General features: G+C 35.6%; 2 protein-coding genes across 3 annotated transcripts in view; one reads left to right on the top strand and one right to left on the bottom strand.

Moving 5' to 3' along the window:
* The window catches only part of LOC128558998 (phosphatidylinositol 3-kinase catalytic subunit type 3-like), a 72118-nt gene that overhangs the window by 19338 nt on the left and 25739 nt on the right, over positions 1-27041 (top strand). Inside the window, exons 6-14 of the mRNA XM_053549653.1 lie at positions 3090-3266; positions 4022-4114; positions 4858-5043; positions 18220-18359; positions 20736-20844; positions 21335-21402; positions 24011-24113; positions 24692-24808; positions 26624-26761. Coding sequence (XP_053405628.1) covers positions 3090-3266; positions 4022-4114; positions 4858-5043; positions 18220-18359; positions 20736-20844; positions 21335-21402; positions 24011-24113; positions 24692-24808; positions 26624-26761 — 1131 coding nt within the window. The remainder of the gene's footprint in view (positions 1-3089; positions 3267-4021; positions 4115-4857; positions 5044-18219; positions 18360-20735; positions 20845-21334; positions 21403-24010; positions 24114-24691; positions 24809-26623; positions 26762-27041) is intronic.
* Positions 14451-27041, bottom strand: part of LOC123566596 (uncharacterized) — a 58052-nt gene continuing 45461 nt past the window's right edge. The window contains exons 1-2 of one of the 2 annotated variants that reach the window (XM_053549655.1): positions 16624-17225; positions 14451-16079 (exon numbers count right to left, since the gene is read on the bottom strand). In XM_053549655.1, coding sequence (XP_053405630.1) covers positions 14699-16079; positions 16624-16682 — 1440 coding nt within the window. In that variant the 5' untranslated portion in view covers positions 16683-17225 and the 3' untranslated portion in view covers positions 14451-14698. Of the gene's footprint in view, positions 16080-16623; positions 17226-27041 lie in introns of those variants that run through there. The other variant, XM_053549654.1, reaches the window with a different exon arrangement.

Below are 27041 nucleotides of genomic sequence, written 5' to 3'. Positions count from 1 at the left end.
CAAATGCATGTAGCTTGGAAAATAATACATATGCATATACATGGTACATTTCAGGGCTTCGGAAATTTGCCGGTTTGTTGGTTTTGGACCGATTTTTGACTTTTCAGACCGATTCGTGAAGTGAAAAAACGGAAAAGATCGGTCCCGTAAAAATGGAGAAAAGTATAAATTTCGGTCTGATATCTCAATACACAACCACCTGCCAAGCAGGAAATTGTTGGTCGCACCCTAAGATAATCAATAAACGTGTCAATCGGTCTGATTGTCACCTTGATAATCGGTCCGTTATTAGCACGTGACGCAATCAGCGCTCGCGCGGAACATCCTTTAATGTTTGCAGACAGCCTGCAATGTATTAAACATTTTTGACTGGTTTCCAAATGTTTCTGACAGGATCTAAATCATTTCGACGGGGATCCACTTCTTTTATTTAGAATCCGACGGATGGTTTATTTCAAAAGGTTATGTCTGATCACGGGTAAAAAACAAATGGTCGCTGCATTTAATTATGTACATTAAGAGACATCACACGGAAAACCGATAAAAATATTTTTTATAATTACTTGATTTGAAAAAATTACATGATTCATTTGTTGGGGCTCCAGTTGAAACAAGTGCAGAAAATCGTCTTTGAACCCCGACTGTACAAAAAAGAAAAAGAAAAAAAAAAGAACCGGCAAACATGAATGATAAAGAAAACCGGAGTGGCGCTGTTTATCAAATTGGTCTTTTAAAAAAACGTTTCAAAATGAAATTTTGTTTACATCAGAAGAGAACATATAACTTTATAAAATGTAGTTGCATATTGAAGTACAACGTAAGTGAAATGAAATATCCGTGGCCAACCCGCGTGACCTTTTGGTACTATACATGCGGGAAATTCGATCTCAGCGTTCACATAACGTACACATTTGGTCCGCGGCAGAGTATTCTTAAAATACTGAGGCTGTTTAGCAGAGAATATGTGTCGTGTAATTCACTTTGATGCATTGTATTTTATAGAATTCCGTCAAAGAATGAGGAAACATCACAAAGTATCTGCCGTGTATATGGTACCGAAGTCACGTGCGTTAGCTTTTAGACTAGTTACGTACACGATGTCAATGCCGGCAATTTTATCCTTGCAGGAAAAACATCGAAATTTAAACAAAGTAACGATCACACATAACACTAAACTGTCTTCATTGTATGGTAACTCGTGGTGACCGGTAACTCAGTTTTAATGCATGACATGCTTATTTCTTTACTCTATCACGTTTTACAAAATATGTAATATTGGGAATGCGGTGGGTGGGGTAGCGCCGATGTCAGGATTTTCGTTTCGGACCGATTGAGTTACCAAAATTTCCGGAGCCCTGGTACATTTATATTGATCATTTAAATTGATCATATGATAGAACTATGCAAAACAACTTTGAAAAGCTTCATAAAATTGTACAAAATTTTCAGTGTGTAAAAATGTCACTATATTAAATTGTGGTTTTACCGACTGAGTCTGATAATGAAACTAGCTTCAGGTCCAGCCTGGCCAACTTTTCCAGCACACAACCCTGTCATTATATTTGTTGCATTGTCTTGGCGGTTCTGCTGTTAAGAAATTTTTTAAGTGTAAATGTAGATTTTTGATATAAATTGATGAAACCTTGCCTGAGTCTTAATCATGATATGAACTTGTGCACCTCCTATTTTTCATTTGGGTCCTCCCCCTATTTTTAAAGTTATTGCCCCTGAAATAGTCAAAAATGTACATTTTCACCTTGTGACGCACCTAGCTCAAAAAGTATTTAATATAAATGGTTGAAAACTTGCATAAGTCTTAATCATGATATAAACTTGCACACCTCTAATTTTTTGACTGACTCCACCCCCTATTTTTAAAGTTATGGCCCCTGAAATAGTAAAAAAATGCACTTTTTCACCTAATTATATGCCTAGCTCAAAAAGTATTACATGTAAATTCAGGAAACCTTGCTGGAGTCTTTATCGTGATGTGACCTTGCACACTTGGCATTCTTCTTGAGAATCTTAGCTCTTATTACAGAGTTATGGCCCTTGAAATAGCCAAAATAGTGGATTTTTTGTTTGTGATGCTCACAGCTCAAAAAGTATATGGCCTAGAATTCCTTTTCATAAAATGTTTGTTGAGGCTATTCCCTTAAACTGAGACTGCAAACATTTGAATTATTGCCCCTTATTTGTTACAAATGTACCAGTGGGGGGGGCACACCCTGTGTCGTACAGACACATTCTAGTTAATCTGAATATGCAAAACCACCTTAACTTGTACAGATATTGATCATGAAACACCTTAATTTGTACAGTATGTGACATAGTCTGTGTTCAGACCGTATGTTTTGTTCAAAGGAGATAACTCCTGAGGCTATTCAAGATAATCAGAGCCAAGACTGGTGAAGTCAGAATTTTTTACAGAATTTTTTTTTTTTCTAAAATAAAAAAAGATTATCTAGTCAGTAGCCAGACTATATGTGACAGTGAGTTGTCTGAATTTGTACAGAAATTGCCTGTAAAGCACCTTAATTTGTACAGAAATTGCATGTGAACCACCTTAATTTGTACAGATTTATTGTTAATATATATTAGAAATAGATAAATATCGATATTTATTGTAAAAGTTGAAATTCATTTTGCCTCAGGAGAATAAAATGACTCACAGCTAATTTTTATTGTTAACATTGTAACACATGTTTAATGCTTATATTGAAATAGAGTATTGTTTTTTACATGACGTGTAGAACATACTGTGTAGAAACAGTTGCTGGATACATACAATGAACTGTTTATGCATTTTTATGGGACGAGTATGTATGTTTATAAAAATTGTAAAATATCAGAAAAAATGATGAAAAACTGTCATACATTTATTTTGAAATCTTGAATGTTTTATAATTTAATGAGATCAGACAGTCCTAAATGTGTAACACGCTATGCAAGTATTTTTTTAGATTGCTACATGTATGTAGTACATTTATTAATAGCATAACACATTATGTTGTACTTTCCAAAATATTGTTTAAACACACTATGAAATGGTGTTACACATTTATTTTTATAAATGACTGTTTTCATAGGGTGGTGATGATCCCTACACTTTTACAACACACGGTGATTTGGTTATTGTTCCGGATCCAGAGATTTCATTGGAAAATCTTGTCGAGTCAAAACACCACAAGCTAGCGCGTAGTCTACGTAGCAGCCCAACTGACAAGGACATGAAACCAGATGCAAAGACACGAAATTGGCTAAATGTAAGTCTACATGGTGGAATCAGTTGACTTCTTCGGCACAGATGTTTGTGGTTTTGACATATTTGGTTGTAAGAACATGAAATTATTTTGAATTCTAAAGGTAAATGCATAGAAATAGGAATGAACTTTTACCCTGCCTCCTTTCTAAAATGGACAGGTCCATCGTTCCATTTGGGCAGTTCCATTTATAATTCGAAGGGCTTTTCACTGAAAATTAAGTTAATTAAGTTGACTGAGTAACGAACAGTGAACACAGTCATGCAGGCTGAGCTTAGTCTGTATGGTCTTAAAGGCAGAATTACTTGTAGCCATCAGGCTAAAGGTTAATTTTGTGAATTAAAGCTTGTCACCATATGTTAGCAGCTTTTCGTTTAAGTTTAATGGAAAGGCAACATTTATTTTCAGTCATACTAATTGGTTTTCAACAAGTAACTGAAAACTTCTCCACAAAAATAACAGAGATCTATTGACTAAAATAGCTTCATTGATTTTCTCTCTGAATTAACCTGACATACTTTGGTATTTGTGCAGTATGGTGGCAGGAAAAAGTGTCTCAACATTTATAATCAGTGTACCTCATGTAATGAAGGTCAAGTTTAGCATTGTTAATTTCACACCCTTTTTTTTTAGGGTAGGGGATGAGGGCAGGGAAGGGATACATGTTGTAGCTAGTGACTTTTCCCTTGCTGATACTGGCTTTGATCCTGTTGCTAAAAAGTTTTTAAACAGTATTGATGTGTTTGCGAATGTTTCAGACTATTGTTGGCTACCCACCCACCAAGCAGATGACATCAGAGGAACAGGATTTGGTTTGGAAATACAGGTTTTATCTCTCCTCTCAGAAAAAGGTAATTCTCATGCTCCAGGCTGAATAATGTTTACAGGAATGTTCTGGCTTCTACTATTGGCTGTTGTGATCAAGTCTGAAAATTTATGGGCTGAAATTCCTACATAAGGTCGAAGTATTATTTTTTCGCTCCCTGGAATGTAAGATTAAAGATTATACATTATCTACCAATATGAAGATGTTGGCAATTGCTGCCAGTGCTTGTAAATGTTAATTTATGGTAGTGAATGACTCAGCTAATTTCAGTACTTATGAATCCACCGTATCTAATGGTCACAGTACATGGATTTCATGATGGCAAATATGTATCCACAATTCTTAAGTCACAGTAATGGATTTCTGATGGCAAAAGTTGTACGCTAAAGTTTACATAGCATTAATAATGAATTGTGACTGGCTTCACAGTCTCTACCTTAATGTTGGAATGGGCACTACCAGTCAGACTGTTCATCAATCTAACTTGTGAAACACTTCCAGTCAGACGTATACAAAAAATAACATTTCATACCCCATAAACAAAAAATTTCATTCCTCAAATATTTACTACATTTCTAAGATTCAGCTTTAAGAGTAAATTAATTAGTATAATGATTCTAGAATTTATGCTGTTATTTTCTTCTTTCAAACATGTTTGTGTCTTCCATGTAGACCTGTATCAGGAGTAAAAGTGATTAAAGTTAGTATCTGTTAAGATGCCTCCTAGACTGAGAATATAAAGTTAAGGACTGAAAATCTTTATTTTAGGCTTTGACCAAGTTTTTGAAGTGTGTAAACTGGAGCCAGTCACAGGAAGTGAAACAGGCACTGGAGTTACTCAGTGCATGGAATCCTATGGACGTGGAAGATGCGCTCGAGCTTCTCACACCCACATTCTCTCATCCGGCAGTAAGGAAGTATGCCATAAACAGACTGAGACAAGCAGATGATGAGGTGGGTGCTGTATACATTATGTAATAGATTACAAAATGCATTTATTTCAGTGTTGCATCTAGGATTCGGAAAATAGGTTGGTGGAGGGGGCGGGTGGGGGTGGAGGGAATTTCCCCCCTACTCAGAAAAAATAGAGGAGGGGATGGGGATCTGTGAAAAATGAAAAATGGGGGAGGGGATTTCCAAAGATGTATGTCTAATGCAGAAAAATAACAAACCTTTTTATTAACACTGATTATCAGCAAACTATGAGTGGCATAAAACTTTTCTTTTGTTTACTCGTGTTACACTAACACGCAGACGGATACCGGTAATGATCATCACTACTGACTTAAACGCTGACGAATATAGGTGTTGATACCGGTTGAGTACACAGCATAGACACAGCCCAGGATAAAAAAGGCGGAGATTTGTTTATAATAATTATAATAATAATAATAATATCTTTATTTCCAGAGGCAACACAGTTGGGCATGCCCAGTCTTCCCTGTGAGCTTCCATGGTATTTACATATATACAGTTACAAGACAATGTTAAGAATATATACAATGAAAAATCAAATATAAAGGTTAACAATAACACAGCAAAGATATGTCACAAACATGATCAATAGTTTGAAGTGAACTGAATGAATACTAAAGATTTATGGGACTATAGCAGTTTGTTGCCCACCAGAGAACCACCATTTTAAGTAGTTACTCTTAAACATGTTTCAGTTTTCAGAATTTCTGATATCATAAGGTAGTGAGTTCCAAAGTTTAGATCCTGAGTAAGCCAAAGATTTTCTGCAAAATTCAAGTCTAGGTTTTGGTACTGTAAGTAGTTTTTGCTCATAAGATCTCAATGATCTATTTTCAGTATAAGTAAAAAGTTTTCCCATATATTCAGGGAGTAGGTTGTTAAGGGATTTATAGACTAAAATGGCTTTTTTGTAACTGACTGTGTGAAAATTTCATCCAGTGTAATTGTAAAAATAAATCATCAGTTTGGAGTATCAAAATCTTTATCTAGAATAATTTGAGCTGCTCGCTTTTGAAATTTGTACATGTTAAGAAACTCAGTGTTGCAGTTTCCCCAAATAGTACAACAGTAGTCCAAATGAGGAAGAATGTATGCATTGAAGAACAGTTTTCTTGAATGCAGATTTAAAAACTGTTTGATTCTCATAAGTAAGTAGAGCAAGGAGTTGCATTTTTTAAGAGTCATTTGTATTTGGGTTTTCCAGTTAAGTGTATGGTCAACATGAACGCCTAAAAGCTTTTCAGTGCTTGAAAACTGTAAATTTTTGTTATGGAGATAAATACTTAAATTTTCAGAATGGGTTACATTATTTATGTATGATTTGAAGGTGAAATGAACATAGCATGTGTTTTTTGGGCATTTGCCATCATTGAGTTTCTGTCACACCAGTTTTGTATTGATTCAAGATCAGATTGTAGGTTGTCACAGATGCGATCCACTGTTCTTCCAGTGGAGGTAATAGTGGTGTCATCAGCAAACATGTCTGAGGTGGAATTTGATAAGTGCAAGGGCATATCATTAATATAGATGATGAAAAGAAGTAGACCTAACACTGAGCCCTGAGGCACACCAGATGTAATTTGTTGGAAACTGGAATATTTTCCAGAAACACATACTTGCTGTGAGCGATTTTCTAGGTAGGATTTGAACCATTTAATTGAATTGTCATCAATATGATACATCTCTAATTTTTCAATTAGTAAATTGTGATTGGTAAGATCAAAGGCCTTGGTAAGATCCAGAAAAATTGTTCCAACAAGATTACCTTCGTTTATTGCCTTTATCCAATTGCCAGTGATTGCAGTGAGAGCAGTTTCACATGAATAATTAGTGCGGAAACCTGACTGGTTAGGGTGGAGAAGGGAACTACTCTCTAAAAATGATTTTAAATGATTGCTGACATGTTTTTCTAGCACTTTCGACAGAATTGGTAATATTGAGATGGGTCTGTAGTTACTTTTTTCAGATTTTGACCCTTTTTTGTAAATGAGTGTAACCTTTGCTTTTTTTAAGCTTGTAGGAAAAATGCCATTTGATATACTAAGATTAAAGATTTTTTCCAGAGGTTTAGATATTATTTTGGCACTTAATTTTAGAAATTTTGGTCCAATACCATCTAATCCAGTTGATTTATTCAAGTCCAGCTTATGTAGCTCTTTTTCAATGAAGCTGCTATTAATCTCTGGTATTGAAAATAGAGTTTTAATATTGTAGTGAGTCTTAGAGAATTCTTGTAATTTCATTCTATCAGCTTGTGTTAAAGAGAAGCGAATTGAAAATGTCAATGAAATATTTGTTAAATACTTCTGCTGTTTCAAGTGGATCTAAAATTTTGTTACCATCTTCATCATGAATGTAGTTAGTTTGATGATTTGTTGCTTTACCTGATATTTGCTTGAGATTTTTCCATAACTCTTTAGCATTGTTTTTATTGTTGTTTATAGTTTCTGCATAGTAAGTTTTCTTAGAGTTTGAGATTAGGGTTTTAACCTTGTTCCGCCAAAGTTTAAATAGTTCAACATTATTTTGATTCTTTGCTTTATCTCTTTCTACAGTGGCCTTTTTTATCTCTGAATTGTACCAGTCTGGTATATGTATATGTTTAACACGTTTTTGTTTTGTTGGGGCATGTGTGTTTAAAGCCTCAATAAATAATGAATTGAAAAAATCTAATGCGTCATTTGGATCATCAGCATCAAAATGATTCAGCATCAAAACACAGGAACAGCTGATATATGCATGCGATTGGTCGCGCATTCAGCAAGAACTTAGCGCGATCGGCCAGAATTATGTGGGAATCGCGCGTCTTAGATGCAACACTGTTATTTATCAAAAAAAGCTTTTAATGGTTTACTATATGAAACAAATTGATACTATGAAATCATCTTATTAGTCTTTTACTGGTAGAAAACCAGTTCTGGGGACTATAGGATTGTGCTTTTCCATTTGTCCATCTGTCTGTCCATCACACTTGGCATTTCAAATGTTTACATGACATGAAAAAGGTCTATTTTGTGTCCATTCCAGAACTCTGTCATCCATCAAGAGATTTTACTTATCATAAATGTTGTACATGGTCAGATGTGTCATGCCTAACTTCCAGAACCCTAGCTGAAAGGTCAAGGTCAAATCTAGAGGTCAAAGGTCAATAGGGTTCTTTACCTGTTCGGTTTATAACTTGGTCATGTAAAACAGGATTTAATCATAATTGGGCTAAATTGTTTCCCAGTATGACATGATGTATCATGCGCAAAACCTGGAACTGTAGCTAAAAGGTCAAGGTCTCACTTGGAGGTCAAAGGTCAGCAGGGCTTTTTTCCTGTCTGTTTGTGTAACTTAACTATCCATAAAGGGATTTTAATATAGCTTGGCACAAATATACCCAGTAATAAGATGTGTCGTGGGCGACACCCAGACCTCAGTCTCAAAGGTCAAGGTTACATGGAGGTCAAAGGTCAATAGATTTTTAACCTGTCTGGTTAAAATCCATTAAGGGATTTTAATTTAATGTTTCCCATAATGAAGCCTTGTGTATTGTACAAACCTTTATCCTTAAGTCGGGGCCTCCGTGGCCGAGTGGTTAAGGTCGCTGACTTCAAATCACTTGCCCCTCATTGATGTGGGTTCGAGCCACACTCGGGCGTTGAAGTCTTCGTGTGAGGAAGCCATCCAGCTGGCTTACGGAAGGTCGGTGGTTCTACCCAGGTGCCCGCTCGTGATGAAATAATGCACGGAGGGGCACCTGGGGTCTTCCTCCACCATTAAAGCTCGAAAGTCGCCATATGACCTATCATGTGTCGGTGCGACGTTAAATCCAACAAAAAAAAAAATAAAATAAAAATTATCCTTAAGTCATAGGTCAAGGTCACAGGTGGAAGTTGACGGTAAATAGGGTTTTTGTCGAACACACTTGCGGAAGCTAAGACGTAGTTGTCCAAATGGCTGTTCGGTGTATGTTCGTGGGTGCGTCAGAGCAAACGGTGTGGGCTAGGACAATTGAATCCTTTGTATTCATTCCTTAACCACTTATGTCTATTGTCCTTTAAGTGGTCATTCTATTGTTTTCAATTAATGGAATGACTACCTAATACCAAATCTTATGGGCGTCCGTCCGTCAGTGTGTCCGTGTGTGCATACGGATTTGTTTGTCCGGACCATAACTTTGACATGCATGGAGCAATCTTGTTTATATTTTGGCATGAATGTTTATCTCAGTGAGACGGAGTGTCATGCACAAACCCCGGGTTCCTATCTCAAAGGTCAAGGTCACAGTTGGAGGGCAAAGGTCATGTCAGGTCTTGTCAGTCCCATAACTTTGACATGCATTGAGGAATCATGTTTATATTTGGCATGAATGTTAACCTCAGTAAGACGGAGTGTCATGTGCAAAACCCAGGTTCCTATCTTAAAGGTCAAGGTCACAGTTAAGAGGTCAAAGGTCATGTCAGATCTTGTCCAGCCAATAACATTGACATGCAATGAGGAATCTTGTTTATATTGGCATGAATGTTAACCTCAGTGAGATGGAGTGCCATACGCAAACCCCAGGTTCCTATCTCAAAGCTCAGATCACAGTTGGAGGTCAAAGATCATGTCAGATCTTGTCCAGTTCATAACTTTGACATGCATTGAGGAATCTTGTTTATATTTGCCATGAATGTTTAATTCAATGAGACGAACTCTATCTCAAAGGTCAAGGCCACAGTTATGAGTCTAAAGGTGGGCTTGACATGTTGCACATGGGCATCTACTTTTCCCTGTCTAGTCCATAACTCTGTCATCCATGAAGGGATTTTCATTTTACCTGACTCAAATGCTCTCCTTAATGAGGTAATGTGTCATGCACATTACCCAGACATCAAGCTCAGATGTCAAGGTCACTCTTGGGAGCCCGCCCGCTTAGCTCAGTAGGTAAGAGCGTTGGTCTACGGACCGCGGGGTCGCGAGTTCGATCCTCGGGCGGGGCGTATGTTCTCCGTGACTATTTGATAAACGACATTGTGTCTGAAATCATTAGTCCTCCACCTCTGATAATTCATGTGGGGAAGTTGGCAGTTACTTGCGGAGAACAGGTTTGTACTGGTACAGAATCCAGGAACACTGGTTAGGTTAACTGCCCGCCGTTACATGACTGAAATACTGTTGAAAAACGGCGTTAAATCCAAAAAAAAAAAAAAAAAAAAAAAAAAAAAAACAAGGTCACTCTTGAAGGTCAAAGGTCATCATTGAACTTTTCCTCTCCAGTATGTAAAATATTTCAATATAAGTGACATATCATACCGACCCCGCAAAAATGTTTGTGTTCTTTCTTGAGAATTACTTCCCTTAAGGTATTGGACCCCTAATAGTAATGTTTAAAAAATGGCACTTGCTTGGTATATTCTTAAAGTTGACCATGTTTTGCACTGTGTTGCAAATTTTAAACAACTTTTACCGTGCCGTTTTTTGTAAATTTTGTATAATTTATGGTATTTCCTCAAGCTCAAGTAGAGACAAATTTCAATGTGATGGCCACTATCTAAAACATTTGCAGAGAATTCATTACAGCATTAATTTTGATAAAAGAAACATCAAACTATAGTTAAACAATTATAAAACACAAGATGAAACTGTAAATATCATTTTGTTCTAGGTTGCCTCAAGTAAACAGATTTAATGAGACAGAATTGCAGTCAAAATAGGTTTATGGTAGGAACTGAATACTTTTCAAAAAGGAGGTACTCTATTACGGGTCCAATACCTTAAATATGATGATCACTTACATTTTTCCATATTTTCCTACAAATTTCAGTATGAAATATTATCAGAATCGAAATTAAATACTTTTTGTATCACCCACTTTTAGTGGAAATGAGACTATGTGATCCAGATTCAGGCGGTAATGGCAGCATCAACAATTGGGAATAACTCAAAAACTGTTTCATATTTTCTTTTAAACCTTATAAGATGATTTAGAAACTAATTTTACACCCCAATGGTGAGTCCAGGCCCCCTAGTGACATTGACCTGGAAAAAAAAATATTTTTTGACGCCTTTGAAAATTCACAAAAATGACAATTTGTCAAAAAACGTTACATAATTATATTGCTTGAAACCTTATAGGAAGATTTAGAAACTATTTTTACACCCCCATGGTGTGTCCTGGCTGACCTTGAAGAAATTAGCATTTGTAAGTTTTTTTTGAGGCCTTTGAAAATTCACAAAGACAATTTCTCAAAAACTGTTAAATGTATTGCTTTGAAACCTTGTAGGATAGTTCAGAAACTCATTTTACACCCCCATGGTGAGTCCTGCCCCCCTAGTGATCTTGACATTGAAAAAATTAGCATTTTTTAGATTTTTTTGATGCCTTCGAAAATTCACAAAATGAAAAATTCTCAAAAATTATTATATATATTGCTACGAAACTTTGTAGCTTGGTTCAAAAACTTATTTTACACCCCAATGGTTAGTCCTTGCCCACTAGTGACCTTGACATTGAAAAAATTAGCATTTTTTAAGATATTTTTTAGATGCCTTTGAAAACTCAAAAACATGATAATATTTTAAAAAATTGTTAAAAATATAGCTTTGAAACTTCAGAAGATGGTTTTAAAACTCATTTTGCACCTATTTCAGGATTCAAAGCTTCTGTGCGAGACCCTTTCAGGTGGTGGCCTTGTTTTTAGCTCACCTGTCACAAAGTGACAAGGTGAGCTTTTGTGATCGCGCAGCGTCCGTCGTCCGTGCGTCCGTTAGTCCGTCCATAAACTTTTGCTTGTGACCACTCTAGAGGTCACATTTTTCATGGGGTCTTTATGAAAATTGGTCAGAATGTTCACCTTGATGATATCTAGGTCAAGTTCGAATCTGGGTCACGTGCAGTCAAAAACTAGGTCAGTAGGTCTAAAAATAGAAAAACCTTGTGACCTCTCTAGAGGCCATATTTTTCAGAAGATCTTCATGAAAATTAGTCAGAATGTTCACCTTGATGATATCTAGGTCAAGTTTGAAACTGGGTCACGTGCCTTCAAAAACTAGGTCAGTAGGTCAAATAATAGAAAAACATTGTGACCTCTAGAGGCCATATTTTTCCTGGGATCTGTATGAAAGTTGGTCTGAATGTTCATCTTGATAATATTTAGATCAAGTTTGAAACTGGATCACATTTGGTCAAAAACTAGGTCAGTAGGTCTAAAAATAGAAAACCCTTGTGAACTCCCTAGAGGCCATACTTGTGAACGGATCTTCATGAAAATTGGTCAGAATGTTCACCTTTATGATATCTAGATCAGGTGTAAAAGTGGGTCACGTTCCTTCAAAAACTAGGTTAGTAGGTCAAATAATAAAAAACCCTTGTGACCTCTCTAGAGGCCATATTTTTTATGGGATCTGTATGAAAGTTGGTCTGAATGTTTATCTTGATGATATCTAGGTTAAGTTCGAAACTGGGCCAACTGAGATCAAAAACTAGGTCAGTATGTCTAAAAATAGAAAAACCTTGTGACCTCTCTAGAGGCCATACTTTTGAATGGATCTTCATGAAAATTGGTCAGCATGTTCACCTTAATGATATCTAGGTCAGGTTTGAAACTGGGTCACTTGCCTTCAATAACTAGGTCAGTAGGTCAAATAATAAAAAACCTTGTGACCTCTCTAGAGGCCATATTTTTCATGGGATCTGTATGAAAGTTGGTGTGAATGTTCATCTTGATGATATCTACGTCAAGTTCGAAACTGGGTCAACTGCGATCAAAAACTAGGTCAGTAGGACTAAAAATAGAAAAACATTGTGACCTCTCTAGAGGCCATACTTTTGAATGGATCTTCATGAAAATTGGTCAGAATGTTCACCTTGATGATATCTATGTCAGATTTGAAACTGGGTCACATGCCATCAATAACTAGGTCAGTAGGTTAAATAATAAAAAACCTTCTGACCTCTCTTGATGCCATATTTTTCAATGGATCTTCATGAAAATTGTTCAGAATTTTTATCTTGATGATATCTAGTTCAGGTTCAAAACAGGGTCACATGAGCTCAAAAACTAGGACACTATGTCAAATAATAGAAAAAACAACGTCATACTCAGTTCAAAACTGGGTCATATGGGGACAGGTGAGCAATTCAGGACCATCATGGTCCTCTTGTTTTATATTAATTTTATAAATGTTATAAGCAATCAACAATTACAGATTTATTATATGCAAGATTTTATAGCAAACATTGTGTGTTATAACATACTGTATATATTGAACAATATTGTACATACATTATTGACAGGTTATGCTGTAGTTGAGATAATTACAGTCACCTTCCAGGAGGTGACTTCATTCTTCATTCATTTGTTTATTTTGTCTGATATTTTCTTAAATAGCTCAGGTTAAATGAAAGCTGTAGAATAGTTGTAGAAACTGTGTGATTTGATTTTGTTTTTATGCCCTCGAAGGTGGGCATATTAAAATCGCACTGTCCGTCCATCCGTGCGTAGGTAAATTCTTGTCCGAGCTGTAACTCTTCCATCCATTAAGGGATTTTGAAATAACTTGGCATAAATGTTCACCATAATGAGACGAAGTGTCATGCGCAAGAACAAGACCCCTAGCTTCAAGGTCAAGGTCACCCTTAGAGGTCAAAGATTAACATGGTCTGTTTCGTGTTCGGTCCATAACTCTGCGATACATGAAGGGATTTTGAAAGAACTTACCATAAATGTTTACCATAATTAGGTGACGTATCATGTGCAAGACCCAGACCCCTAGCTCCAAGGTCAAGGTCACACTTACAAGTCAAAGGTTAACAGGGTATGTTTTATGTCCAGTCCATTCATCCATTCATTAAGGGATTTTGAAATTACTTGGCATAAAAGTTCACCATAATGAGACGATGTGTCATGAGCAAGACCCAGACCACTAGCTCCAAGGTCAAGGTCACACTTAGAGGTCAAAGTTTAACATGGTCTGTTTCTTGTCCGGTCCATAACTCTGCCATTGATGAAGAGATTTTGAAATTACTTGGCATAAATGTTTCCTATAATGAGATGAGGTGTCATGTGAAAGACCCAGACCCCTAGCTCCAAGGTCAAGGTCACACTTAGTAGTCAAAGGTGTTTCTTGTCTGGTCCATAACTTTATCAAGGGATTTCAAAATAATTTGACACAAATGTTAACCATATTGAGATGTGTCACACTTATCACTGAGACCTCTTAGGTCAAGGTCACAAAATGATATGTGATTTTTTGCGAATACAACAGTGGCATTCTTGGGCCAACTTCTGGGGCATTTGTCACCAATAGTGACAGCTCTTGTTAATGACTTAAAAATCATCAATTAAATTTAGATATGTTAAGCAAAACCTACAAAATTTGTATGAGAGTCCTTTAGAAGCATAATAAACAGCCAAACAAATATTTAGCTGACTCAGTTTGATAGAGTCAGTTTATAAATTTAATGGGATTGTTCAATGTTACAAAATATACACTGATTTGACATAGGCGTATTTATACACAGACACTTAACAATTCTCACACAGAATAACAACTTGCACACTTTTCTTCTCAAAGAGTTGTACTAGTCATATTTGGCATATTTCTACGTCAGTCTCAGTAAAATTTTGTCTTTTCCACAAAATGCAGTTCAGCTAGTTACTTTATTTTATATCAAGTCATATACTTTAATTCTGTCGTCATACCTTCCAATAATAATCTTTGACATTTGCTGATTGCAACAAATGGCCTGTAAGATTGATTTATCATCATATTTCACAACCTCACCTATCAGTTTACCATCCAGTCTAAACTGGAGCACATTTTTGGAAATTATTCCACAAACAAGCAGACTTCCTCTACCTGTAAGATAACTACTCAAGGCACCATCTAACTCTGAACCATGAAATCTTTCAACAACTTCTCCACTATTGTCCAGTATAATCAGTCCATTATTCCAGTCAGTGACAAAAATCTTTGACCCATCCTTACTGACAGATAGACTGTAGATGTTAGAGAACAGTTTCTGTCCTGATTCAACTTTACTGAACTGCTTCAGCTTTCTTCCTGATACACTGTATATATACACTGATGTATCATTATCTGATATATACAGATTGCCATTGGTACATGCTAGGCCATAACATTGAAAATCTGTTGTTATCTTGTTTGTTGCTGTCATTCTGTTTCCTATTGAAATGAAGTGAACTTCCTTCCAGTCTGGTAAACATACAGCAACTTCCTGCTTATTGGTGGAGCAGATTTCCCATGGCTTGTTAGGAAGATCACAGTAGTCTATAACAGAGTATGTGGAACTGTGTAAACGCTTCAGCTTCTTGTTGGATTGATCAGACAGTATTATTGTTCCATCCTCTAGAGTACAGGCACTGCCAATATCACATTTGTAATCATCTGATTGAACTTTAACAGAGTATTCTTTGCATCCTTTGATCTGAAGTAAAGCCTCTTCCTTACTTACAGCAACAGTGCCTTTGCATTCAGCATCCACTGACATTCTGTCTGTTATCTTGCCCAAAACATTTATTTCTGCTAATAAAGATGATATTTTGTCATCAGCAGTGAAGTAAACATCTTTAAAGGACGTTTGTAATTTGGTTTCTTGTACTGATTTAGCAGCTTTACTTGCAGCGGTTTCTGCTTTCTTTACAGTTACAAAGTTTTGTATTGCATTTTTGCTTGCTGGAACCAACTTGTCAAGAGTTGAGGAAACATTAGCTTTGTTTTTCTCCAGTTGTTTCATTCCTTCTTCCATCTCATGTATCAGGGCTTTGTACTTATCTTCTATATCATCAACAGTGTTTTTCTCTAGTTCATCTAGCCTGTCATTTATTTCCTTTCTAAACTTCTTCACATTGTCCAGTGTTTTGGCTCTCGATTTGAGTAATCTTTGTTTTTCACTTTGAAACTTTTCATGTTGCTCTGCCAGGGTCTTTGTAACTGATTTTAGTTTCTGCTGGATATCACTTGTAGTAATGGTACAGGTGTTGTTTTTCAGAAAATCTGGTATGTAGTAAATGTCCTTGCATAGCCTAAAAAAGTAGAAATAAATTGGAAAATTTCAGTATGTTGTTTAACAGATTTTCTTTCATATACATGTATGTGTAAATTACAAACTCAGAGGACCCATGTTTGATATGTAACCCAGTGTCAAGCCTAACATGTAGGAAAATACACTTTTAAGTCAGTCTAGAAGGAAAGAAAATGAACTGAAAACAGTGTAGAAATGTAAAACAGCCGGGCATTAAATTTACCTCGGTGAGCACGTTTTTGATAGATTCATGAACCTTTCGATTTTATAAAGCATTTTGCACCACTATTGATAATTGGGGTACACTCCTGTAGAAATGTAGCTAGTTTTATCATTTAACTTATGGGTTGCCCTTTTTTGTGGTTTAAGTTACGTTTTTTTATGCCATGTTCAGATTTATTCTATATTTTGTGGATAATTGACGTTACGCTATTACTTCTGGGTTTTCAGATATGCGGAATACCTTAAATATTTATAAGAAATTGACAAGCCTTTGACACATCAACATGCTGTGTCTTTAAACTAACTAAATTAAGCAATCTCACCTGTGGTCTACTGCGATACAAGTGCCACAGCCCACACCATCATCGTTTTGACAGTACATGTCTATACAGTTATGACTATGCCGGTCACATCTCTCTATTGGTGCCCCTGGTAGAGTCTTACTAGATCCTGGTGGGGTCTTGACTGATCCTGATGGAAAATTCCCTTTTGCCAAGAATCTTGTGCCCGATTAATGAAGGGATGTCCTCATGAACTTTGACACAGGTCAAACAGTAATAATCTTGGCATTCTACACAGTATTTTTCTGCTTCTCGATTTTTCCCTTTATGTTTACATACTCCACATAGTAGATCAAAAGTTTCATCAGATAATATGTCTTTATTTATACTCCCCCCAGTCGCCATTTTGTTTTAGTTGAATAAGTCCTGTCCTACTTTTGTTTTCAGTTTGCTATATTTTTATAATATTCTGTGTGAAAAAAAAAAGTCCATAGACTTAACACAAGTCTTAAATTTTCATTATTTTTATTTTTCCTTACTGTAAGTTTTTAAATCTTTAAGTAAAAATTAATTGTAAAACCAACCGATTTACAACATATCTACTTCCTTGTCTGTTAAGTAAACAAGTTGTTACTAGCATTTCAGTCCAAAGGGAACTAACTTAGAATATTACATGTGAGTTTTGTAGTAAGAGTTGCTGTTACTTTTAAACACTATTGTGTATATAACTGATAACATCTTTTTGAAGAAACTTTTACATGTAGCATCTAAGTTATCTTTGCACCAAGCTTCATCAGGCTGTGATAATGGGAACAAATTCAGGGCTGCCACAGGTCTGTCAGGGTTTTTCATAGAGACTATAGATAGGAAAACATTTGAAAACAATTTCTTCCAGGTTTATTACATACACTGGATCCAAAACTTGGGATTGCTCCAATGGCCAGTGTTTTATATGAATTTTCATAAGATACACTTAAGAAATCTTCTCCAAAAAAGGAAATCTAAAACAAGACAAGATGTTTAAAGATGTAGCACTGCAAGTGGACCTATAACATGTTTGCTCAAACCCCGTAAGTCTCTGGAAACCAAATTTTATGTAACTACAGGGATCAGTGTTTTTGCATATAATTTAAAAGCTCATATTATTATTATTATTATAATACCAGATTTATATAAATCATTTCTTAAAGTACAAAATAGAAAATGCAAAAAATTAAATTAATTAATGGCACAACAATTGAAAAATGAAATAAACTTGCAATTTGCATAGATAAAGCTTTAATTTGGTGTACACAAGTTTGCGATATAAATGTAAATTAACTTTATTCAGAAGCTATACTTTAAAGGAGATTTTATGCCATTGCTGTAATAAATGTTTAAGTTGATTAATCAGTACAGTTATTGATTACTGTTGTTATATTATTTTTTATATATCAACAAGTAATCATAAAATCAGATACACAAACAATGTGCAAAACTTTATTTAAAAAAGTGAACCTTTTCTATTTCGGACAATTGAATAATTCATGACTTTGTATTCCACTAATTTTAAACATGATGCACGGACATGGACATTTTTTTCACAAATTTGTCTAATGAATTAATGGAAAAAGCCCTTAAATATTATTTGACTTCCAGGATCTACTGTTGTACCTGCTGCAGCTAGTACAGGCTTTGAAGTATGAGAATTTTGAACAAATAAAGAAAGATTTGGACACGACTCCTGCAGTGAGAAGAGATTCCGTGTCACAGGATGATTCCCCACAACAAACAGATAAGTAAGAATTTATTGTTTGATTGTTTGACAATTTGTGCATCTTCCCTTGATAATGAAGCTTCCTATGATGATTGGCTAAATTCCAGCCAGTGGTTGCTGAGAAACTACTGTTGAATAATCAAAGGGCAATAACTCAGTGAAAAAAATCATCTGACCAAAACATGAACACAATATGGGCATTTCCTCTTGTTTGATTATGTATTCTGTTTTATCAATACAATGTATTGTTAGTAAATATTCTTAAATTGAGATGTGAAATCGTTTTTGTAGACATAAAGTTCATGATTGTTTCCAAAACACTTCTTTCGTGGGAATATAGAACAGAACAGAACAGAACAGAATTTTATTTTTCTCTAAGGTTGCTGGCTCATGCAAATATATATATATAAACAAAGTCAACAAAATTATAGCATATGCCTATTTATATAAAAAGTAAATGAAACAGGCATTCCGTATATTCCCAAATTAGCTCTGTCCCCATAATAAACGCACCCCTCCCCTATATTTAAAAAGAAATAACTGCTTGTTTAAGTTGATTTAGTCATAGTTGTCATAGTTGAATACCATCATATTAGCTCTATGCTGGTGTTAAAATTGATGCAGTTCAGTACATTTCATTCATTATAAGTTGAATTTATAGTTCATATTAATTTTACTAAAAAAAATGTAAAAAAGAAAAAAATCCCCCTCCCCCTTCCTTTTCACCTCTAGGTGTGTTAGTTAGGGTGAATACGGTATATGAATATTAATGAGAATTATATTTGTTCATTAGGATTTAATTTCATAGACTGATGTAACCACAAAATTCATGAAAGTTAGATCTTAAAGAAATTTTCAACAGATTTCAAGATATTGTTTATTTTGATTGTGAAGAAATTTAAAGTTTTTTATTCTAAAATTCAATGCCTTAATTAAGAAATAATATGTAGCAGAATCATGTTTCAACATATAAAAAAAACAGGGTGTATAACCTATTCGTATAAGGGATTCTGCAGATGTTATAACATGCAATAATATGCAATATCCCTACACTAACAAAATGAAATAAAACATGCACTAACACTTTTCTAGCATAAAATGTGTAAAAAGCTAAGAAATGGAATATATTGTGCATCAACATGAATGTCCATGAAACCGCGGGAATGTCAGTGTTGTTTCATCACGTAATATATAAAACTTGTATTTATCCTGATGTTAAATGGATTTGTCATGGCATAAAGTGGATTTATCTTGGCATTGAGTAGATTTATCATGGCATTAAGTTTATTGTATTATGACGTATTTAAGTAGATTTATCATGTCATGAAGTGGATTTATCATGGCATTAAGGTAGAACATGACACTTTGCGAACATTCGAGTAGCGTCTTGAAATTTGGCATGTGTAAAGTTGGCCATATTTCAAACAAGGGCAGTTTATTTTATACCAACAGAGCCAACTAGATTTTGTACACGAGACGTCAAAGTTGACCACCAAAGCCCGTTTTTGAAAATGACATCGCCGCGTATCCTTGGCAACTGTTACGGGTACTGCAACGTGCAGCCAGCAAATTTTCTTAAATTCTACACTATTCGAAGTGAATTATTTTTTCCTTTATGCTGATATTATAAAAATCATTAATATTTGAAAAATGGAAAGAAAATCGTCGTTTTTGACCTAAAATAGACATCCAGTTAGGCTGCATTTTTCGGCTTTTAAGCGGCATATTAAAAAATCCCTGAATTAAATTTTTTATTTTTTTCAATAAACAGTGTTTAAAATGTATACCGAGTCCAAATGACAAATAAAATTGGAGGGTCACTGACTCAAGTTTTTCGGTACTTGTCATTTTATTTCCCCACCACCATGCGTAAATTTACCGTATAAAAATACCGTAATTCGACGTCTGCAGATACGTTCGAGACATCATAATTCGGCCATTGTGTTTAGCTGATCAGCTGCACCATTTAGTGTTTTACTGGTCCGCAAAGACCTTAATACAGTGTTGTTTCATCACATTGACATCATTTCCTTTTGAATTATCCGTTATACATTTGCCCTTTGCAACAGAATGCACATAATAATTATGTAAAAAGGTGTTTTATCAGCACATGAGTGCAAGAATCTCTATTAACACATGTTTACTCTTCTGATGAAATACCCCCTTAAAACGATAAAGAATAACAGTTTTATGCTAGAATACAATTAAGTGCACATTTCTTCAGGACTATGTACACCAAAACATCCATCAAGCAATATTTTTGGCTTATATCAATAGTTATAAAAAAAAATTTTGCCCCTTAACTTTTCGTTTTCAAGTAAAATAATTTACCTTCAGTAATATACATGTAAATATGATTTTGATGAAGTCTACTTTTATGATCTACTGTTATTTCCAGGTACCCGGCTCCAGTGTTACAAAGGACCACATCACATGATTCTATTCTAGATGAGCTGGGAACCTCTCCCAGGGTCTCTGAAAGTCCAGAATCCAAACTAGAGAAAGAGGTAAAACTCTGTTTGAATGGGTCAGAGAAATCTGAGTTCAGTCAAGTCCTAATGTCAGTTCATTTCCTATTCTGAAGAGTTGCAACAACAAATTTATACAACTTTGAACTTACCAGTATTTAAAAAAGGTAGAAACTATGTCTACCTTTGTAACTAAGTGTTAAGTGTTTTAGCTTACCTGATTGCTTGTGGTCAGGAGATGTCCCCTATTGTTTTGGGGGTCAGCAGGTCAAAGGTCAAGGTCACAGTGACTAACTTAAAACGGTTTCTTCTCAATAACTTTAAGACTGCTTTGGCTATCAGTCTGCTAAGGGTTGTTGCCTGTAGTCAGTAGATGGCCCTTGATGTTTATTAGACCATTTGGTCAAAGATCATGGTCACAGTATACAAAATTACATACCCATTTAGTTCTGACAGGCCGTCATGGGGGCATATGTGTTACACAAACAGCTTTTGCTTAACTAGACTGTATTTCTGTTTTCTGTTTCAGATGGACCTGGCAACATTCTTGATCTCTAGAGCCAGTCACAATCTTAGCCTTGCAAACTATTTCTTCTGGTAAGATTTTATACATTTATATCAAATAATTAAAAGGCAACCTTTCAGAAAAGGCCAATTTTGCAGGGAGAGGCAAGGTTGCAGAAAAGGTCAATTTTGCATGAAGAGGAAAGGTTGCAGAAAGGGTCAATTTTGTATTAAGAGGTCATCTTACATATAGGGATGACATAAAAAAAGTCACTTTGCCAATTGCAGTCAGCTTGCAGGAAGTGGACACCTGCAAGAAAATGACCATCTGTAAATAGAGGACCCTTGTAGAAAGTGATCATCTGTAGAAAGGATCTGTCTTGCTGAAGATAGTCCTGCAGATAGAGCCATTTTGAAGATAGGGGCCCTCCTGCAGAAAGGCAATTTTCTTGGGAATGATGGAGTTCATTAAAATCTTAATTATTTCGTGACAGGTTTAGATCAATTTCATATTTGCAAAATTACATAAAAGCTATATTTTCATAGAAAATCTGATTTGTTTTTAAAATCTGCTCCTTTCAAAAATAGATTAATTAAATATTAGGAATTACACATACAGTCAAACCTATATTAAGCAGCCAGTCAAGCAATTGGCTGCTTAACCCTTAGCCTGCTGCAGGCGAATTTAACAGCCTTTGCAAACAGCTTGGAACCAGATCAGACGCCGATTAAATCGGCGTCTGATCAGGTTCCAAGCTGTTTGCTACTCTGACAATATTTCTTCCAATTTTGGAGCAAATTGAATGAACTTTACAATTTTAGCAGACGACATTTCCAGCAGACGACAATTTATCTAGCATGCTAAGGGTTAATACACATAGTTATTCTGCATAGTGTCAGATGTTGCAGCTACTGAATAGGTTGAGCTATTTGACTCCCCCATTCTTTGGCATTCACATCCTGATTTGGTAAAGTTTTGTATGTAAGCTAGTACATTGTATCTCAGTAACCACAGATTGGAATGATAGAATCTTCACACACATATTTATTGTGATGAAGTGACTTACATTGCTCAGGTTCCCTAACTCTGCTTTTTAGTGATCACTTGATGTCCATTGTCTGTTGTCTGTTCACATTTAGCTTGTGTATGCAATAGAGGCTGTATTTTTTACTTGATCTTCATGAAATTTGATCAGAATGATTGCCTTGAAGAAATCTAGGTCAGATTCGAATATTGATCATCTGGGGTCACAACTAGGTCACAAGGTCAAATCAAAGAAAAACCTTGTGTATGCAATAAGGGCTTCATTTTACACTGTATCTTCATGAAATTTGATCAGAATGTTTGTCTTGATGAAATTAGGTCAAATTCGACTATGGGTCATCTGGGGTCAAAAACTAGGTCACTTGATCAAATAAAAAAAAAAAACCTTGGGTATGGAATAGGGGCTGCATTTTTCACTGGATCTTCATGAAATTTGATCAGAATGTTTGTGTTGATGAAATCTGGTTTTTTGATCTGTCAAAAAACATGGTGGCCAAGGGCAGTGGTCACTTTTCCCTATTTGTATAATTGGAAACTTTAAAAATCTTCTTGTATGAAACTGCTGGTCCAATTCTAAAATAATTTCACACAAATGGTCCTTGTGTGACCCTCTAACAAAATTGTTCAAATTATTTTGATTTGTCCAAAAACATGGTCGCCAGAGGGCGTGGTCACTTTTCCCTATATGTATGTAATGGAAACTTTAAAAATCTTCTTGTATGAAACTGCTGGCCTGAATTTGAAATAATTTCACACAAATGGTCCTTGTGTGACCCTCTACCAAGATGATTCAGATTTTTCCAGTTTGGCAAAAAAACATGGCCACCAGAGGGCGTGGTCACTTTTCCCTATATGTATGTATAAATGGAAAATTTAAAAATCTTCATGTATGAAACAACTCACCCAATTTTAAAATAATTTCACACAAATGGTCCTTTTGTGACCCTTTACCAAGATTGTCCAAATTATTCTGATTCGTCAAAAAACATGGTTGCCAGGGAGTGGGGTCATGTCTTCTCTATATGTGTATATTGCAAACTTTAAAATTGTTCTTGTCAGAAACAGTCGCCCCAATTTTAAAATCATTGTCAGAAACTGCTGGCCCTGTACAAAGATTGTACAAATATACTGTACATATAAACTGTACATTTTCCTTGTGTAATAATTTTCCAAAAACTGTTGAAGAAAGCAGTGTATCTCAGGTGAGTGACCTAGGACCATCATGACCCTCTTGTTTACAAAATTATGCCCCTTGTTCACCTTAGCAATTTTTGGTTAAGTTTTTGTATGTAAGCTGGTGTCTCAGTACTCTTTAATGGGAATGGATTGAAACTTAACACTTGGTCACTGTGATGATCTGATATGCATTGCACAGGTTCCATAACTCTGCTTGTAATTTTGCAAAATTATTCCCCTTTTTTCAGCTCTTGTTTTCATTCAATTGACAAGGCTGTTGAATAGTTGAGCTCTTGTTCTGTTCATGCAATAATTATATACCTCTTTCCCTTTTGTGTATAATTCATTAAATATCTTCTACTTTCAAATGTAGTTTTGTACCAGTGAAATATAAAACTGATTATTTATGGCTTTGAAACAGTGAAAATATTTCACTGAAATAAAATAGAGCAAAAAATTGAATAATGTTCTTCTTTACAGGTACCTGATGGTTGAAAACGAGGACCATGAATCGGAGAAAGACCTGAAAACTAAAGACATGTATTACAGTGTGTTCAGACGGTTCAGTGATGTACTGGTCAAGGTTTGAATATCACGTTAATAAACTCTGTCCTATCTACATTATGTATGCTGAAAATTACAATACCATTTAATAGCAGATCTAGTCAATTCAACAGTAGCAAGTCACCATTCAGCATTGTAGATTCCTCAAGCATTAAATGCATTTATGTAATATATAAGACTTGTATTTATCATGATGTTAAGTGTGTGGCATTAAGTGGATTTATCTTGGCATTGAGTAGATTTATCATGGCATTTAGTTTATGGCATTAAGTGGATTAATCTTGGCATTAAATTTATGTGGCATTCAGTGGATTTATCATGGCATTAAGTGGATTTATCATGTTATGAAGTGGATTTATCATGGCATTAAGTGGATTTATCTTAGCATTGAGTAGATTTATCATGGCATTTTGTTTATGGCATTAAGTGGATTAATCTTGGCATTAAGTGGATTTATCATGTTATGAAGTGGATTTATCATGGCATTAAGTGGATTTCATCAGTATGGTACTGTTCAAATGTGTTTGATGTGCGTTATTACAATGAAACGTGAGTTAGTGTTAGGTGCAACTTTATTGTCCACTTTCTGTTTCATAGGGAGGTCAGGACTGCCGGCATAGAAGAGCAATGTTGATAAGGCAGCAGACGTTTATGGACAAACTTGTCAACCTTGTTAAAATGGTCACTAGGGAAAGTGGAAACAGGAAGAAAAAGGTATTTGTTTGTTTGTAAATAAGGTTTCAAGTCACTAACCTAATTTAGATCATATTGTGACTTTCACTCTACCGCTAGGCTACAGAGGCAGTCAGGGATTGTGAAATAACTTCTAACATTATTTCAAGCATCTAGGTATAACAAACCAACCTTCCACAAGCCACTTGGATAATTGCCTCACATTGAATATGTCTGTATAACAATTAGGAACTAAAGTCACAGTTTAAGGGATAGTGACTCAAAGTCTGAGTTCCACAAAATGCAGTTCAAGTACTTTTTCAAGGGATTTTTTTAACCCTGAAAATATCAAGAAGTCGCTTTAAGGTAAATTTAATATATAGGAATGGCTTTGTTGACAGGTGGTCTGACAGCACAGGTAAATTAATCTGGCCTTGTGTTTACAAAACATTTTTCGTTCTCATCCGAGTTTGAGTTTAAAATTTTAGTATCAGTTTTACTTAAACTTCAAGATTAAATTCCAACTGAGACAGACCATCATTATTGAATAGTCACTTCAAAATAGTTTCTAAAAATTTAGTTTTAAACTTTAAATTTAGATACAAAAGACAAATTAAGTTTCATAATCAAACTTAGCTGAGACTTAAAATGTTTTGTGAACATGGAGCATGTTTATATTGTTAACCCTTATCATACTGGACCTGATTTATTTTGCCTTTGCGACCAGTGTAGATCATGAATCATTCATGATCAGCCTGCACATCTGTGCAGTCTGATCATTATCTGCACTGTTTGCCATTTAGTCTGTGTGAGTGAGTTAATGTACTGTCCAAATTGGAAGATGGAAAGTTCATTATAACAAGAGCTCGTAGAACTTGATACATTCGATAATTGCACTAGGAACAGAAATTATTTGCTCACTGTAAACAAATGTTCTACTGTTCTGGTTCAGTGTGACCTTGACCTTTGACCTATTGACCTCATATTCAACAGGGGTCATCTGCTGGTCACAGTCAACCTCCCTAATTAGTTTCCTGATCATAGGCCCAAGCGTTCTCAAGTTATTATCCGGAAAGGGTTTAACTGTTCTGGGTCAGTGTGACCTTGACCTTTGGCCTACTGACCTCAAAATCTAGTGGGATCATCTACTGGTCATGACAAACCTTCCTATCAAGTTTCATGATCCTAGGCCCAAGCGTTCTCAAGTAATCGGCCGGAATTGGTTAAACTGTTCCGGGTCACTGTAACCTTGAACTTTGACCTACTGACCTCAAAATTAATAGGGGTCATCTGCTGGTCATGATTAACCTTTTATCGACTTTCACGATCCTAGGCCCAAGCATTCTTGAGTTATCATCCGGAAACCGTTTAACTGTTCCAGGTCACTGTGACCTTGAACTTTGACCTACTGACTTCAAAATCAATAGGGGTCATCTGCTGGTCATGACCAACCTCCCTATCATCTTTGATGATCCTAGGCCCAAGCGTTCTTGAGTTATCATCCAGAAACCGTTTAACTGTTCCTGGTCACTGTAACCTGTGACATACTGATCTCAAAATCAATAGGGGTCATCTGCTTATGATGACCAACCTCCCAATCAACTGATTCATGATCCTAGGCCCAAGTACTCTTGAGTTATCATCTGGAAACAGATTGGTCTACATTCTGACCGACAGACCCACCGACATCTGCAAAACAATATACCCCCCTTCTTTGTAGGGGGGCTTAAAAATTTAGCAGTGTAAGGTTGGAAAAGGAAATTGTGGCCTTTTTAAGCAGGTTTTATAGCAGTGGCCTTTATTTGAGCTGGTCTTTAACACAGGTTTGACTGTATTTGGTATCTTGTATATTTATAGATTGAGAAGTTACAAGCGTTGCTACAAGATTCGGAAGTATGCAAGATTAACTTCTCTGAATTTGAGGCGTTACCTCTTCCGCTGGATCCTGATGTCAAAGTTAATGCCATAGATCCTGAATCTGCATCATTGTTTAAGGTAAGATCCTAGGTTAATTACAGAAAACACAAGTTACTGTATTTAGACACCAGCTATTAAATCTAAATGCAGGTTGCTCTTAAACATATGTTTCTGTATTTAGATTTACATGGTTCAGTATTTATGTAGACATAAAAGATAAAAGGTAAGGGTAGATTTCCCAGAAGCACAGATCATCCCAAACACAGCCATGCATTGCAAAGAAGGCCCACTACAAAAAGTAGCTATAATGTAAAAATATAGTATAAGGGTTACTTAAAAATTCCAACAACAGGTATAT

Source organism: Mercenaria mercenaria, chromosome 8 (genome assembly GCF_021730395.1).
Source record: "Mercenaria mercenaria strain notata chromosome 8, MADL_Memer_1, whole genome shotgun sequence".
In the NCBI taxonomy this organism is placed as follows: domain Eukaryota; kingdom Metazoa; phylum Mollusca; class Bivalvia; order Venerida; family Veneridae; genus Mercenaria; species Mercenaria mercenaria.
This window is presented reverse-complemented; position numbering and strand designations above follow the sequence as displayed.